Source organism: Saccopteryx leptura, chromosome 5, assembly GCF_036850995.1.
Source record: "Saccopteryx leptura isolate mSacLep1 chromosome 5, mSacLep1_pri_phased_curated, whole genome shotgun sequence".
NCBI lineage: Eukaryota > Metazoa > Chordata > Mammalia > Chiroptera > Emballonuridae > Saccopteryx > Saccopteryx leptura.
Window position 1 is genome coordinate 198,701,218 of NC_089507.1, and position 17,928 is coordinate 198,719,145.

A 17,928-nucleotide genomic window follows, 5' to 3' on the forward strand; every position below is an offset into this window, starting at 1 on the left:
TGGCTAACACCTACATGGTGCTTCTCGTGCGCCAGGCCCTGACCAGGGCACCTTGCACATATTGATTTGTTTAATTCTCACAACAGTCTCTTAAAGTTGGTGCTGTGATTATGCCCATATTACAGATTAGAACACCGAGGCCCAGCGAGACTCAGTAACCTGCCCAGGGTCCTGGACTCAGAATTCAGCTGAGCAGGGATTCTGAACTCGGGGTTCATCTCCAGAGCCCACATTCTCACCCTAAGTGCTCTCCGCCCTGAGCATTCAGCACTGGGCCAACACACAGCAGGCTCTTCCTACCTGTCAGCTGTGCTTGTCATTATTGTCTTATTCGTTGTACTATTCGTGGGGTATTAAAAACTTGCCATTCCATTGCCAACTTTTTAATTGCTAAACTTTTTTTCCCCCATTGATTTGAGAGAGAAGGAAGGAGGGAGGGAAGAAAAGGGGTGAGAAGGGAAGGAGAAGGGAAAAAGAGAAAGAAGCATCAACTTGTTCCACATAGTTGTGCACATATTGATTGCTTCTCGTGGGTGCCCCGACCAGGTATCGAACCCGCGACCTCAGTGTGGTGGGACCATGCTCTGTCCATTGAGCAACCTAGCCAGGGCCTTAACTGCTACACTTTTAACCCTTTGAGTAGTACGAACGTTCATGTACGTCCTCGTGCCTCCTGACCATCCAGAGTACAATCGTACAAACATTTTTACTTTAAAAATGTGTAAGGCAACATTAAAAAAAGGTAAATGTATGTTCTTTTTTCCATAAATTGGTTATCAAACAAACATGATTTTAAGTTAATAAAACTACAACTGGAACTAATTTCAGTTTTTGAAAACAACAACAACAACTCATACGGGGGGGGGGGGGGTCAGCAAGCATGAAAAAAACCCCAGTACTCAAAGGGTTAACTGCCATTTCTACCATGAAGGTTTAATTGCAAAGCATTTCCTTTGCCCTCCCCAGACATTCATTCTGACCTCACCCTGTAGGCTGAAGATATTCATTTATGCTGAAACTGACATTGGACAGTAGGTGGCAGTAACCTTTTGTTTTTGTCCCTAAATCTGCTCTTCACAAAAATTGAAGGGCAGGAGCGATGTCACAGCACATTGTCACTACTGGCAGACAGCAATTATTATCCGAATCCAGGTTGTCACTCCCAAAGATGTTCAAATGGCTTTTCCTTCTTTCAGGCCACTTGGCCCTGAAGTCCAGAGAAGCTACTTAAAATGTGCAATGACAGGACCGTGTGACCCCAGCTCTGTGGGTGACCAAGTTTCTCTCCTGCCTGCACATGTCACACTTCTCCCAGCCCAAAGATTTCTTTTCCCCGAAGATCTTTTATAACCTCAAACATTTTTTTTTTTGAAAGTGGTCTCCAACATGGACAGAATTTCAATAGAAAAGGGCTTTAAAAGTTTGTAAACCCACTGGTAAATAATTTTTTTAAATTGTGTAAAAAGCTAGATTTAGACGGAGACGTAGTTCAGTGTATGTCTATTCATGCATGCGGCCTTGGTCAAGACATTTAACCTCTGAGCCTCAGTTTTCCCATTGGAATGATGATGTCATTGCCTTATTGATTTGCTGTGAAGAGTGAATTAGTTTACTTCAAGTAAAACTCGGTTTCTTAGCACATGGTAAGCACTCACCAAATGTTGTTGTTACTCTTTTATAATATGGTTGTTTGAGTTGTCATTATTTTTATACACAGTAAATTCAAATCTTTGTCAGTCTTACTATGGACAACATATAATTGCTCAGCTGCCTCAGTCCCCTCATTTGCAAAATGGGTATATATTCCCCAGCATGATCTTGAGCAGGGATTGATAAACTCTGGAAAGGGACAGAGTGTAAATATCTTAGACTTTGCACGCTATATGGTCTCTGCCCTAGCAGCATGCCAGCAGTCAGACGTCGACAATACATAAAGAAATGGGTATGACTTCTTCCAATAAAACCAGCCTTTGAATTTTATATGATTATGATGGGTCACAATCAATGATCCCCCTAACTTTTTTTCAACGACTAATAAATGAAAGGCCATGCTTAGCTCACTGGTAGTACCAAAACAGGCCACAGGTTAAACTTTGACCCACACCTGTCATTTGCTAAACCTGGTCTTGAGGATTCAATAGTATATTCATAATGTCCCACTTGTAGATGAAGTGATGGTCTATTGTGAGTATACACATCATGGATTTGACAAATAGAAAATACTACAAAATAACTTTTGTCCTGTATGTTTCCACACAGCTAAGCTTTATTACATGGTGTGATTAGACAACATGTAAAATACCCAGATTCTGTTATCTACCAAATTCTCCAAGAGAACAAGTGAGGAGATCTATGACCCTTTCCAGCCCCCATAATTTTTTATTACTCAGTATGTCAATTACCAGGGCATGAAAACTCACGACACAGGCAAGAGGCCCATGGGAACCCTTGGAGATGCACTGGCTGCTCTCAGCCAGAAATCAAAAGTCCTGGCTTTTATTCTGAAAGCCACCCAAGCAGATGAGCCAGTGGCCAGGTGTATGGATGTGGGGCTGCACTGGAATCGTTGGCATATGTGAAATAGGCATGTTTAGGTAGTAAGGTCTTGGAATAGCTAGAAGAGCCCCAGTTCTGGAACCAGACAGACTGTGAGTCAGATCCTCACTCGGCCATTTGTTGGATTTGTGTCCTGGGTGAGTCTGGGAGACTCGGTTCCCTCCTCTCCCAGGGGAGGTGATAATATGTGGAGCGCCCCAGCGGTTAGGAGCACGGCAGCCTGTGTCTGATTCTCCCCTCTGCCGTCAGCAACTGGCTGACCTTTGGAAAGGAATGGAACCTCCTGTGACTTGGCTTCCTCACGTCTGGAATGAGATGATGATGACGCCCATCTCACAGGTGTTGCAGAGCCAAATGAGCGAATATGGGAAATGCACTTGGAAAATAGAGCTTGGAGTGAGAGCGTGCTAATTGTTGACTGTGATCACTACGATTATAACAAGGCTCTCAGAGGCTTATGGTGATGTGGGCTTGCCTAGCCCACCTGTGCATGCCAGCTGAGGAGTAGTTACCAATGATGAGTCCCTCCGTTTAACCAATAAGTAATAGTTAGCATCTGATCAATGCAAATACAGCGCTGAGAACAGGAGATACAACACAAAGATGGTTAAGACAGACAAGCACCAGGAGGATGGGACTAACGATGTTTTGGTGAAGAGGGACAGAAGTTAAATGTTCTATTTTGCCCTCCAAGTCTGGGTCAATTGTTTTTTTATTCCAGAACCACCCTCTGCCTCTTGTCCTTTACGATGGTCCCTCTTGTTATGTTACCAATTCACTTTTATTCATGGCATTTCACCCTATCTCTTTTGTTTGACAAACACATATCTATTGCTTATTACAGAACTAGACATTATTCTACCCACTTTGCAAGCATTAATTCATTGAGTGTGTAGGATTCCTGTGAGGCACAGAGAGGCTAATTCACTCATCCAAGGACACACAGCAATGAGGGGCAGAGAGAGGGTTCAAGCCCAGGTTGTCTTGCTCCAGGCTCTGTGCTCATAACCACTGCACCACAGTGTCTCATCATCAGAAATGCCCTAGTAAGTTTCTTGTCTGTTTGTTTATTTTGTCTACCCCACCTCCCACCCCAGACTACCACTCTGGGAGGTCAAGGGGCCTTGTCTCTTTAATTGACAGTTGTAACCCTAGTGCCTGGTATAGCATAAGTGTAGAGTTGGTGCTCAGTGTATATTGGTTAAATCAATGAATGAGTGAAAATATGGCCAAATAAATATATAATTACAAGTTGTGCTGAGTGCTGTGAGAAAAAAAATTCCGGTGCTGTGGCAGGTTCAACAGGGGACCTAATTTAGTTTGAGGACAGAGAATACTAAAATTGTAAGTATTATTTTGATTATCTTCATCCTCAAATCTCCTCGATATTAAAACTGTGACAAGCTGAGAGGGAAAAAAGGATTACCTACACTGAGTAAGTACACTTTTCATGATGAAAAATATTTACCCCAGAAGTGAAATGCAATTGAAAATTGAGGCTGTGTTTGACTTCAGCTTTGTTGAATAATGGTCTAAAATTTCTCCCCAAAATAAGAATAAGCCATTGTGAAAATATATCACAGTAACTTGTTGGGTCTGCACCTTAGTTTCACGGGCAGGAGTTAGTAGATTTTTGTTTGTCTTGAATTTTAATTTCTCTCTCTTCCCTCTTTATTGCAGGAACAATGGGTAACCAAATGAGCACTCCACAAAGGGTTGAAGACCAAGAGAACGATTCAGAAACAGACACTTACAAGGTAGCGTGGTTGCAGTCACTGCCTCATACAGTGGTACTGGGCGGAGTTGTGGACAACAGCCGAATGAATGACAGTCTCAGTGTTCATCATGTAGACCCACTCCTCCCATGTTTTTTTCTGTTGTGCTCAGACCTATAGAGCCCATCTCAGAGCCTGGCAAAAATGCAGGCTGTAGGGTCCCAACCAAGACTCACTGAGTCAGAAATTACAGGGCTCAGAGCCTAGGGACCCTGTATCTTTAAGGACCTCCAAGGTGATTTGATACCTATTCCCAGGTGGGTTTGGACCAGTGGTTCTCAACTGTTGGTGATTTGGCCTGTCCCCACTAGGGAACACTTAGCAATGTCTGGAGACATTTCTGGCTGTCACAACTCAGTGCCATTGGTCTAGTCGCAGGGGTCCCCAAACTTTTTACACAGGGGGCCAGTTCACTGTCCCTCAGACCATTGGAGGGCCGCCACATACAGTGCTCCTCTCACTGACCACCAATGAAAGAGGTGCCCCTTCCGGAAGTGCGGTGGGGGCCAGATAAATGGCTTCAGGGGGCCGCATGCGGCCCATGGGCCGTAGTTTGGGGACGCCTGGTAGTGGATAGAAACCAGGCATGTTGCTAAACATCCTACAATGCACAGAACAGCCCCACAGCAGAGAATGATCTGGCCCCAGATATCAGTGTACCAAGGACGAGAAACCCAGCTTTGGATTAGTAGTTCACAGCCTTGGTTGCATGCTAGAATCATGTGGGAGCCAGAGTAGCACCCTAGATCAGTTATATCAGAATGTGTGTGGGAATAAGGGCAGGTTTCCAAATATTCAGAGCACCTTACCTGCTGCATGTGCAGCCAGGGGGGTGGACGGCTAGTTTAAGAATTCATCTTTGAAAAGACTACTCTGGAAGGCTGAGGTCAGAGACAGCCAAATGCTTCTCCTTAGGTCTATGACCTTGTAGCAGAAAGCCTAAATCTCCACCATCCCTGTTTTGGAGATCAATTCAGTTTAAGGCTTGAAATCCAGTTAAACATGGAATCCCTATAGGAGGAAGATAACACCTGTGAACTAATATTGATCGTATCACAGGAGGCATTCCTGCTGAAAATGGAAGGCTGGATTTGAAGAAATAAGCTGAAAACTCAAAGCAGGTGTCAAACCCATACTAGAATTACCTGGGGCACTTCTGAAACTCCCGATGGCTAGCTCCCAAGACTAGTTAAAACACAACCTCTGGGTGTGGGCCCGAGCATCCGTAGTTTCTTAAGCTCCCCACAGGATTCCAAGAAATTACAGGGCTGGGACCTCTGACCTCCAGGGACGAGGCAGTCACAAAAATGGGCAAAGCAGTGTGGCGGGGCCCATTCAAAAGCTGCTGGTTCTCGCCAACATATACATTCAACAGGTCCCCAAACTCTTATTTTCATTAGAGGTTGGGAAATAGTGTTGATGACATCTCCTGATCTTTAAATATTGGCAAATGGTTCCAAAATTCTTTTTAAAATTCTGTGAGACAAATAAAATCAACTTGATACACCAAGTATTGGCCCAGGAGGGCCAATCATAACTTCAGGGCCAAATGGTTCCATGGGTTTGATGTTTAGCTTTCGTGACTTTTCTCTTTTTTCGTGACTTCCACACATACAAATACAAGATCTTTTTTGTTCTTTTTTAAATATCTGCAACAAATAACAGAGGAGAAGGAAACCAGGGTAGCAGCCTGACACTGGAAAGAGGCTGCACCATGAGAGGGAGGAGGAGGGTGTGGGGCAGGAAACAGCCACAGGGAACTTCCTGTGTTTGACAGGTTTGTGGACTAAGGGCCAGGCTAGGGCCCGTGCCTGTGTGCGCAGGTTAACCCACAGGCTTCAGAGTCAGCGTGCTACATGTCTGTTCCCCGCTGATCAGACAAGCACCCCGGTTAACCTGGGCATCTCACCGCCCGTGCGGGGTTCATCCTACCCGCATCTGTGGGGCTCCCGAGATGAGACATGCACCTGGGAGTGTTCCTGTGATCCCAGGAGCCAGTCTTTAGTGTGGGACTAAGTGTCTCTGAGGGAATGCTGGGGAACTTCCGGAAGCACAGCCTTGCACCTAAGTTTAATTTGGGGATGCATCCTCGTGACCTTGAGTTCCTTCTGATTTTCCCAGGAGACTTGACTAACATGGTCACGTGTTGTGTTCCAGGAGGCCCCTAAGTGTGACTGTGCTCAAAACGGGAGGGCAGTGATGGTGTCAACCCACAGCGTTCAACTCTACGACGAAGGTTAGTGTCACATGGATGTTCCTCTTGGGGACAGGACTGTTGGTCCTGTTTACAGTGAAATGAAATGGAAGGATCGAAGCCACGGGTTCACCTTGAAAACACTTGTGTCGGTTTCCTGGGCTTCCCTAAAGTGTCACAAACTGGGTGGCGCAAGCAACAGAAATCTATTCTCTCACCATGCTGGAGGCCGGAAGTCTGAGTCAAAGTGTCAGGAGGGTTGGTGCCTTCTGAGGTCGATGAGGGGGGATCTGTTCTCTGTTTTTGTTCCTGCTTCTGGTAGCCTTAGGCATTCCTGGGCTTCTAGATGGACTTCTCTGTCCCTATAGCATCTTCCTTCTTTGTCTCCGCGTCCAAATTTCCCCTTTGAACAGGGCACGGTAACACTGGATTGAGGCTCACCCTAATTGACCTCATCTTTACTTGGTCATCTGCAAATGAGGCCACAGGCACTGGGGGTTAGGACTTCATCTTCTGCGGGGCCACAGTTCAGCTCTTAAGAGCTCTCATCTCTCCTGATGCATGAGACAGCTGGACGGGGCCACAGGGTCACAGCAGACACGACGGAAGCGATTGAGTAAGAGCACTCAGAGTTTGGCATTCGGAATCAGACGGACTAAAATCTCTGCTCTGTGCTTACACATAAGTGGGGCCAGGCTCCGTTTGTGGCTGCAAAATCTGTGATGTGTATCTGTGACTCTCAGAGGCGCCCTGGATCAGTGGCATCCCATCACTGGGAACTACTGAGTCTACAGGTTCTGGGGCCCCAGCCAGACCTCCTGAATCAGAAATGCTGGGGGTGGTGACCTCACATCTGTTCTCCCAAGTCCTCCGGGAGACTCCCATGAACTCCGGCATCTGAGACCCGGCTGGAGGCTCTGGGCGACATAGAGAGACTTGGAAACGCTCCCTGTCTATGAAGATTCACTCAGCTCCAGGTCTGGCTGCCCTGGGGGAATCCTTCAGCAGATAAGATATTTCAATGAAAGCCCAGTTTTTAAGTTTCAAATGAAATTTCCAATTAAAAAGAAAAATCTGAACATTCCATGGGCCAACACCAAGCCAGCCCCATGAGCAGATCTCACAAAGGCAACCTCAGTTATTGACAAGTTTTCTCCCTACTTCCCGTCTCTTCCCAAAGGTCGCTTTCTTTGCCTTATCCTCACCACCGCTAGGTTATCACAGCTTGAAGCATTCAACACTTAAGTCCTATTGCCAACTCTAAGTCCACTCGCTTGGCTTCTGGGTTCACCAGGCATCCTGCCCACTGTTCCCGTGTGTTTTCCCACAGGGAGGTTACCACGTGGGTGGGAGGTCACCAGTGGCTCGTCCCCTCTCCAGATCTGTTTTCTTCTCTGACTTAAACAAATAAACAGGCCCTGGGGCTGATTCATGAGTTCTTTTTAAAATGACCTCTGAGAGGTACATGGACTCCTGGTGACTTAAAAAAATTCAAATTTTTGAGTTCTCTGAGCAGAGGGTTGGGCTCTGGGATGCAAAGACGCCCGGGAGGTGGTGCGCTCACTCCAGGATGCTGGGCTCACTGGACCACCCTGAGCCCCCGCCACCAGGAGCTGCAGGCTCGTTAGTTACAGAGCCTGTCACCACGGGGGGGGGGGGGGAGGGGGCAGCTCCAGGCAAATCAGGAACTAGGTCAAATGTCCCTTAAATCCTACTTCTCGTTTCTAGACCACTTCTTTTCTTCAATTTTTTTCTTTTCATTATGTGTACATTTTTAAGTGACGTGGGGTGGGGTGAGACTTTAGTGCCCATGCATCCATAATGAGTGGCAGGGAACTGACCCACCCTGGCTCTGACTGCTCCCCCACTGCATCCCCAAATTCCCCTCTTTAGGGAGGAGCATGCCTTTACAATGCCTTGTGGCCACAGGGATTCCAAGTATCAGGCGCTTTCAGATCCTCTCCTCTGGCACTCGGTACTTTTTAATAACGCATGGGATACTCTGTGCATACAGTTAGACGGAGCTTTTTTATCACTGCCTGGAATGTCTCAGAGAGTGTTGATGTCTGTGGAATATTTTGCGGTGTGGACAAGTGATCGCTCACTTAACCAAGTCCCTGTTGATAAGAGGTTAGGTTGTTTGTTCCCAGACTTTTGCCACAGTAACAGCAGTCCTGCGAGAACTGTGCCTCTGTGTGACCATATGTAGAGGGTGACACTCTAGAAGCAGAAATTAGAGCTCACAGAGTTTGTGAATTCTTAAATATTGACCTTTATCTCTAGCTTATTCTCCGTTTGGGTGATGGGTACACAATACAATCAACAGTTCAAAAATGCTATAAAAATGTGTACCTGAAATCTAGGTACTCTTATTGATCAATGTCACCCCACTCAATTTAATTTCAAAAAAAAAAAATCATCCTCCCTACATACATCAAATAAGGCTCCCACTGAAGATATATGTGCTGTTTTTCACACCCTCTCCCCACTAAGTCACCAAATCGCTCCATTTACCAATCTGACAGGTGGAGAGTGACATCTAGTGATTTTGCTGGTATTTTACTGTTTATGAGGTTGGTCATGTTTTCATCTGCTTGAAAGCCATCCTTGTTGCTTTTCCCACGAGCTGTTCATGTCTAGTGCTCACTGTCCCTCCACCCCTGACTTTTGTTCGTATCTCTTCTTTTTCAAAATTGAGACATAATTTATATACCAAAAATGTCATCCTTATAACGTGTGCCGTTCATGCTGGTTAGCGTAGTCATGAGGTAAGGCAACAATTCCCGTATCTAATTCCAGGACACATTCAGCTCCTCCAAAGGAAGTCCCTTGAGCGGTCACTCCTGATTCCACCTCTAATCTGCTTTCTGTCTCCGCGGACTTGCCAATGTTGGACATCTTGTATAAACAACATACAATATGTGACCTGTTGTACCTGGATTCTTTGAGCATCGTGTTTTTAAGGTTCATCATGTTGTGGCATGAGTCGATACTTCTTTTTTATGGCTAAATAATATTCCTTTGTATGGATAGACCACATTTTGTTTATCCAGTCATCTGTTGATGAGCATTTGGATTGTTTCCATTTGGGGCTATTATAAATAACACAGCTTAAACATTTAGGTACAGGTCTTTTCATGGACATATGTTTTCAATCTCTTGGCTCTGTATCCAGGAATGGAATGACTGGATCATGGAGTAAGCCCATGTTTATGTTTTGGGGGAACTGCTAGACTGCTTTCCAAAGTAACTGCACCATTTTGCATTCCCACCGGCAACATCTGAGGGTTCCCATTTCTCCACTTCCTCGCCAACACTGGTTATTGTCTGCCTGTTTGTGGCCTTGCTGGTGGACATGGAGTGGTATGGTGTTGGGGTTTGATCGCCTTCCCTAACGACTGATGATGTTGAGCCTCCTGCTATGTGCTCATTGGCCATTTGTGCATCTACTCTGGGGAATGTAATGTCTTCTTGATTTGGCTGCTTCTCCCCATCCTCTGCTCATCCTTGACCCCATCTTCCTCCTCATCCTCTTCCCCATCCTCCTCCTGACCTCCTCTTCCTCATCCTTCTCCCCACCCTCCTCCCCATCCTTATCCCCATCCTCCTTCGCATCCTCCTCTCCATCCTCCTCTCCGTCCTCCTCCCTCTCCTCCTCCACATCTTCTTCCCCATCCTCCTCCTGACCGCCTCTTCCTTATCCTTCTCCCCACCTCCTCCCCATCCTTCTCCCCGTCCTCCTCTGCATCCTCTGCCCCACCCTCCTCCCACCCTCCTCCCCATCCTTATCCCCATCCTCCTCTGCATCTTCCACCCTGTCCTCCTCCCATCCTCCTCCCCATCCTTATCCCCATCCTTCTCTCCATCCTCCTCCCCATCCTTCTCTGCATCCTCTGCCCCACCCTCCTCCCCATCCTCCTCCCCATCCTTATCCCCATCCTTCTCTCCATCCTCCTCCCCATCCTTCTCTGCATCCTCCTCCCTGTCCTCCTCCCCATCCTCCTCCCCATTCTTATCCCCATCCTCCTCTGCATCCTCCACCCTGTCCTCCTCCCATCCTCCTCCCCATCCTTATCCCCGTCCTTCTCTCCATCCTCTGCCCCATCCTCCTCCCTGTCCTCCTCATCCTCCTTCCTATCCTTATCCCCATTCTTCTCTGCATCCTCCGCCCTGTCCTCCTCCCCGTCCTCTTCCGCATCCTTATTCCCGTCCTTCTCTCCATCCTCCTCCCCGTCCTTCTCTACATCTTCTGCCCCATCCTCCTCCCTGTCCTCCTCCTCATCCTCCTTCCCATCCTTATCCCTGTCCTTCTCTGCATCCTCCGCCCTGTCCTCCTCCCCGTCCTCCTCCGCATCCTCCTCCCTGTCTTCCTCCCCGTCCTCCTCCCCATCTTCCTCCCCGGAGCCCCTTGCCTCATATTATTTTCTGGCTAGCTATTCTCAGTGCCCCAGAGTTCCCAACTAATAATAATCACTCCTTAACAGTGTTTCATGTGGCATGCATCTGACCTACCCTCACTCCCATCTCTAAGGCTTACCCTTCGTGTCCCAACTGCTAAGGGCACTCAGAGCATGATATATGGCCTTCTCTGGTAAGTTGTTTGCCATTTAAAGGTATTTAATAGTGTGTCTCTGATCAGTGTTCTTGCCGTTTCATGTCTCTGCCATCTCTGGGGGTGAGAGAGAGGCTCCCATCCCACTGCTGCTGGAAATGTGAATTTCTAGATCCTTGGGGGGAGGGGGAGTGATCTAGCAGTGTCTGTTTTTTAAAATTGCACAGCAATTGTACCTCTGTGCCTCTATTGTACAGAACTAAAGTACCAACTTAAGATTTTTGAACATCAAAGTTTATCCAGCATTGTTTGTAATGGAAATGTAAAAAAAAAAAAAAATAGAAATTATCAGAATATTTATTGATTACTCAATGGCTTAAATATCATTGGCATATCCATACTAGGGAGCACTATGCAGCAATTAAAAATACAAGCTAGACTTGAATGCATTGACCAGGAGGGATAACTATAATTGTCTTATTTCATTCAGGCTGATATAACTAAAATACCATAGGGCAGATGGATGGCTCAAACAACAGCCATTTATTTCTCACAGTTCTGGAGGCTGGCATGTCCAAGATCAAGGGGCCAGCAGATCTGGTGTAGCAAGGGCCTTCTTCCCAGTTCACAGTCATCTTGCACCATGTCCTCAACTGGTGGAAGGGTGAGCTAGCTCTCTGGGTCTCTTTTATAAGAGCGCTAATCCCATTCATGAAGGCTCCACCCTCGTGACCTAAGCACCTGCCAAAAGCCCCGCCTCCTGATACCATCATGGGGTGGGGGGGTAAGATTTCAACAAGTGAATTCTGAGGCAACACAAACATTCAACCCATAACAGTGACACATAAAAGCAATCAAAAACCACATCTAATATGATCCAATGTTTCTAAAAACCAACAAGGATGCATACAACCTGTGCACGTGCATCTGGAATGCCGCGCTGGGTCGATGAGATTAGTTATATTACAATGAAGGTGGAGGGTAGAGACCTTCCAACTGATGATATTAGTTATATTACAATGAAGGTGGAGGGTAGAGACAGGGAAAGAGAAGGAATGAAAGATAAATCATTTTGGGGTAGTAAGCACATGTTCAATGTATATATTACTAAAATGAGAAAAAAAAACCCACAAACATCTAACTAAGATGAGTGACAATATCTGTTTGTGTAGGAGCAAAGGCTCATTTTGCATTTGAATTACCTTTGTTCGAGATATCCATAGGCATACCAACGATAGGAAATATGTGAATAAGAGGAGAGGGGAGATTAAGAGCGTCACCAGCACACTCTGTGAGACCAGGAAGGAGCTGTCCTGCTCGCACCTCATTGGAGCCCAGCGCTTTCCTCACTAAATGTTTAGACACTTTGTATCAAGCTCATAGTTGAGAAGTCTTCCCTATACGCCCCCCCCAAACCCATTCCTTTTTTTTTTTTTTTTTTTGTATTTTTTTCTGAAGCTGGAAACGGGGAGAGACAGTCAGACAGACTCCCGCATGCGCCCAACCGGGATCCACCCGGCACGCCCACCAGGGGCGATGCTCTGCCCACCAGGGAGCGATGCTCTGCCCCTCCGGGGCGTCGCTCTGCCGAGACCAGAGCCACTCTAGCGCCTGGGGCAGAGGCCAAGGAGCCATCCCCAGCGCCCGGGCCATCTTTGCTCCAATGGAGCCTTGGCTGCAGGAGGGGAAGAGAGAGACAGAGAGGAAGGGGGGGGGGGTGTGTGGAGAAGCAAATGGGCGCTTCTCCTGTGTGCCCTGGCCGGGAATCGAACCCGGGTCCCCCGCACGCCAGGCCGACGCTCTACCGCTGAGTCAACCGGCCAGGCCCATTCCTTTTTAATTCTTTATGTTAGAACTTTGGGGCAAAGACATCGTAGCTTTTTGATATCAAGCCGGAAAGCATGAAATCTGATCATTCAGTGAACTTTTCAAACCTGACATCTTCCTCCAAGCCATAAGTATCTGCCACGTGAATCCTTCTGTCCAGACCTTTAACTCAACAAAAGCATTAGCATAACACAGAAAGCCACAGTGGTTTGAAGTGTCATTTGACTTCCACCGCATGGTTATGATCGCAAAAGGGTCATTTTTGCAAAAACATTTTGAGGTCTTTATCAGTTTTTCCCAAGGGCCTATCATCATCCTTTGATATTTAAATACGATTCTCTTTTGAAGATCTCAGCAGCTATTTTCCCTTCTTTGGTGAGCTGTTTGAACTCTGCCAGCTCCTGTTCCAGCAACAGCCATGGGCGCGATCCAAACAGCCACTTTACAGGACTGTACAACCCCCTGTGTCTTTTGCAAGATTTGCGATTTCTCCTTGCAATTAGTGTGCACTAGATTCCACTTTATCCTTCATCCTGGAGGATCAGGATATTGCTGAGGAAGGAAGATTGGAGTGGGGAATAATTTCCCTAAGAGGCCATTTCATTTGTGAAAAAAATGACGATGATAGCGTCTGCCTCCCTCTTTAACCTTATGAACTGGGCGGATTTGGACAAGGAATTCTCAGAAGGCTAGAACTCCATCTCTGCCACCACTCTTAGAACAAGTGTGGCCATTCCGGCCGCTGGTGCAGTCCTGGTCGCTGAATGCTTGCCCGCCGAGGTTCCTGGCTTAATCCTATTGGACGTGCCAATCTCTGCTGGGGGCCTGGCGGAGCTGCTGAAATTCAAACACACCAAGTCTCTGTCCACTTGGGGCTTCCTTTCCTGTGGGGAGGAAACAAGTAAACCATGGATTAATGTGTCGTTAGTTTGGGTCATGCTCTGCAGACCCAAAGAGTGAAGGGGGGAGTGGTGGGTTCCTTCAGAGGGTGGGTTAGGGTTAGGGTCAGGGTTTGGAATTAGGGTTAAGGTTAGGGGTTAGGTTTAGGGTTAGCATTAGGGTTGGGTTAGGGTTAGGGGTAGGGTTAGGGTTAGGGGTAGGAGTAGGGGCCTGTGTTAGTGTTAAAGTTAGGGGTTAGGGGTAAGTTTAGTGTTAGGATTAGATTAGTGTTAGGTTTAGGGTTGGGGTTAGGGTTACTGTTAGTGTTAAGGTTGGTTTAGGGTTATGCTTAGATTTAGGGTTAGGGTTAAAGTTAGCTTTGGGTTAGGGTTAGTGTTAGGGTTAGGTTTATGGTTAGGGTTGGGTTGGGTCAGGTTTAAGTTTCGGGTTAGGGTTAGGGTTGGGGTTAAATTTAGGGTTTGGTTAAGGTTAAGGTTAAGGTTAAGTTTGGGTTAGGGTTAGAGTTGGAACAGGGTTAGGGTTAGGGTTTGGTTAAGGTTAGGGTTAAGGTTAAGTTTGGGTTAGGGTTAGGATTAGGGTTAGCGACAGGATTAGGTTTCAGGTTATTGTTTGATTTCAGTTTCAGGGTTAAGGTTAGGTTTAGGGGTTAGTGTTAAGTTTAGGGTCAGGTTAGGATTAGGGTTAGGGTTAGGGTTAGGGTTAGGGTTAGGGTTAGGGTTAGGGTAAGGGTTAGGGGTTAGTGTTAAGTTTAGGGTCAGGTTAGGATTAGGCCTCCTCAAGGAGGTCTCACCTGAGACTGAATGAAGTGTCATGTGGATATCTTGGGGGAAGCATTACCAGGTGTAAAGAACAACCAGGCCAGAGAGCTTCAGGTAGGTTGTTCTGTGGCCAGGTGGGAGGAAGAACACAGGATGAGCCATGGCCCATGGCAGACTTTGAACTTAATTTCACTGTGGTGAGTCTCTTTGGATAGTTTTATGCAGATAAAAGGTATGATTACATTTGTATTTAAAACAACAAAAAAAATCATTTATGTTTTCCAGATCTAAAAAATACAGGGTTTTTTTTTTCCCTCTTGTGCATTGTTTTTTTGATTAAATTCAGTGAACCAAACTGTGTCTACTTCATTCATCTTTCCTCTCTCCCTCTCTTCTGTTCTCACTTCTCACTTCTCCTACAACATGTTAGGGGTTTGAGTTTTGGGATCAGGCAAACATGAGTTCAAATCCTGATTCCACCACTTATAAGCTGGATGGCACTGGAAAAGGGACTTGTCTACTCAGAACCTCAGTTTCCCCACCTATAAAATGGGAATGATAATAGTGCTTAGCTTGTAGCGTCGCCATACCTAAATAAAATGCCTCTGGCCTACATACAGCACTTACCATAATGTTTGTTTTGGCACATGGGAAGCCCCCATGACCACAAGGCATTATTTTTAAAGTTGTGCCAAGTGAGAATTTTAGCTTTGACACATGAACTAAAACAGAAGATAATCTTTCCTCCGAAGTTCTGAATATTATAACACAAATTGAGTGTGTATTTTTTAAAATATATAATCAGAACTTTGATGAAGCCGCTTGCTTTGACTAAGAATACTTGGTCCTTGAAAATGATATGCCTGAAACTTCTCTGGCTCAGATTCATAGATTTCTGAGGATAAATTAATTCATATTATTTCTACTTTTAAAAGTCTTTCCAGAACACTCAACTTTGTAAGTTAAACCATTGGGATAAATCCTTGTTTTATGACTGATGTTTAGGAATATAAACTAGTAATTGCAGTAATAACATATAAATATTACAAAACAATTGATGTTTACTGAATAGCCACCACATACCAGCTGCTGTGTTAAGCACCTTACACAGGATATATGTCATTTAATCCTCATGGTCACTCTTGGCAGAAGGCACTGTTATTTTCTTGTTCGTTTTATAATCAAACTGAGGAAGAAGGATAATAAAGTCGCCTGACCAGGTCACATATTTAATCAATGAGGAGTAAAGAGTTAAACCCAGGTCCTTCTGATCTGCAGCCTAAGTTCTTGAACAATTACACTGGGCTGCAGCGGGAAATAAGTTCTCAGTCGCCCGTCTAGATAAAATGACTTTCTTAAGAAAGAAAACCACACACAATACAAAATACCTCTCCTGCACTCAAGGGATCAAAGTGTTCCACCCTCCTAACTACTTGCGAACTGCCATTCGCATTTACTTGATTCCTTTTTATCTTCCTGAAACTCTTACACATTTTTTTTTTTTTCATGGAAAGTAAAACTCTTTGGTATGTCATCTGTTTGCCTGCTTTATGAGAAAACTTTTTATTGAAACCAGATTCACGATGGGCTTTTCCCAAGCTTTTTCGCAGGAACTGAAAGCTTAGCTCCAGTCATCCAGAAGGGACATTTTATTCTTCCCAGAATAACATAAGGAAGGCATGTAAACTGGCCCCATCTTTGCAAGAGGATAAAACCTGCAATTCCAATGGGTTTTCTTCCTGCTCACTCATACAGATTGGATGTGTGTGTGTGTGTGTGTGTGTGTGTGTGTGTGTGTGTGTGTTTAAGTTAATGTTTTAAAACATACTGGTTGTTAATGTTTATCTAAGATCTCAAATGACTCTTTTTCCCAGTAGATTAGTTTCCTTCACTTTTATTGAAAAGACAAAGTGTCAGTGGGTGTTTTTTACTTCTATCCAGCTCCTTATAACTCACTTCCTCCCATTTCTTTTTTCCCCCTCCCTTTCATACTAAATGCCTCCTCGGTAAACTTGAACAAGGAGAGGATCGATTGCTACTGATTGACTAGTGGAATAAGTATATTGACCAAGTCCCTGATATTCTCTCCAAGTCACTGAGTATGTACTTAATGTAAATTGGGATAAGTAGGATGGAGCAGGAGATTGTCGGCCCTATAATGGTAAATAAAGGCCAGCTTCAGGCACAGCTAGATCCAGTGTCCAAGTCATTGGACATCTGTTCCCTGGATCTTATGGCTCTGCTTTCAACTCTGCTGCGTTCCCACATGTGATGGCCAAGGCTACCAGCTCCAGATATGGCAACACAAACACAAAGAGCAAAACTCTGTTCTACTAGGTTCAGCAAAGAGAATTTCTTTCTGTTAGTCTTGCTTAGGTCCTGTGCCCACTGGGGAGGTGAATGTTTTAGCAAGGGAAATAGAAGTTTGGAGTGATGGATGTCGGTATGCACTCACCCATGTTTGGGTGAGGTAGAGCTTCAGTGTCATAGAATGTTCCATCTAAGAAGCTCTTAGTCTCACAAGTTATCAAAAACACTGCACCCATTCTCTGATATCAAGGGCTATGGTTTGCATCTGCTGTAATCTCTAGATTACACTGACATCTTGTCTAGATACTGGGGTGTAAGAAATTTATCATTTATCAAAGCAACATATTGGCACTTTAAAAAAAAAATCTGTCCATGTGAAGATATTTTTTATTCAGAGACGTTTTTCTATGGCCATAACCCTCGCACATACCACTGTTCTGCGGTTTCCAGCCAGAGAGAAAGGAAGAGAAGGAAGAGACCGAAACAGATCAGTTGGTGCTCTTGGCATTTTGAAAAGCCCGTCCTTGTTTTGAATCTTAGTCTCCCCCTTTTTGTCAACTGTTTCCTCTTCTCCTGGCAGGGACCATCCCCACCATTCATTTCCACTCATTCTGACACTGCAGCCACTTACTTGCTACTTGGCACCCTGACATTTTCATCTATCTCTTCCTTACTCCTGCTCCCTCCCTCCCTCCCTCCCTCCCTCCCTCCCTCCCTCCCTCCCTCCCTCCTGTGCTCCCTGAGAATAATATTTACCATGATTATGAATTCCTGAACCACAGAAAAAAGGCTAAGAAGAGCTAGAAGATACAGTCAGTGTTTCTGCAGACGGGTCTCCTTGAGGTCCAAGTTTATGAGGGAACCCTGGCGCTTGTCACGGGTCTCCTGATCTGTTTCTCTCCTGCTCCTCAGTGCTTAGTGGGGAGACTGCCAATCTACACAAAATCCATCTCTCTCTTGTCGTGTTTGTTTGTTCACTAGGAGATACTAGAGTTTGGCAAAAACCATTGCTAGTGGAAGGATGTGTGTGCATGTATGGATGTGTGTGTATTTCTC

The 17,928-nt window shown here is 45.5% G+C and overlaps 1 protein-coding gene across 7 annotated transcripts in view; it reads left to right on the plus strand.

The window, feature by feature from the left end:
* Positions 1-17,928, plus strand: part of BCAS1 (brain enriched myelin associated protein 1) — a 74,287-nt gene that overhangs the window by 6,082 nt on the left and 50,277 nt on the right. For 5 of the 7 annotated variants that reach the window (XM_066387457.1, XM_066387456.1, XM_066387452.1 and 2 more), the window contains exons 2-3: positions 4,234-4,313; positions 6,489-6,567. In XM_066387457.1, the coding sequence (XP_066243554.1) occupies positions 4,242-4,313; positions 6,489-6,567 (151 nt within the window). In that variant the 5' untranslated portion in view covers positions 4,234-4,241. The remainder of the gene's footprint in view (positions 1-4,233; positions 4,314-6,488; positions 6,568-17,928) is intronic. The other 2 variants (XM_066387454.1, XM_066387453.1) reach the window with 1 other exon arrangement.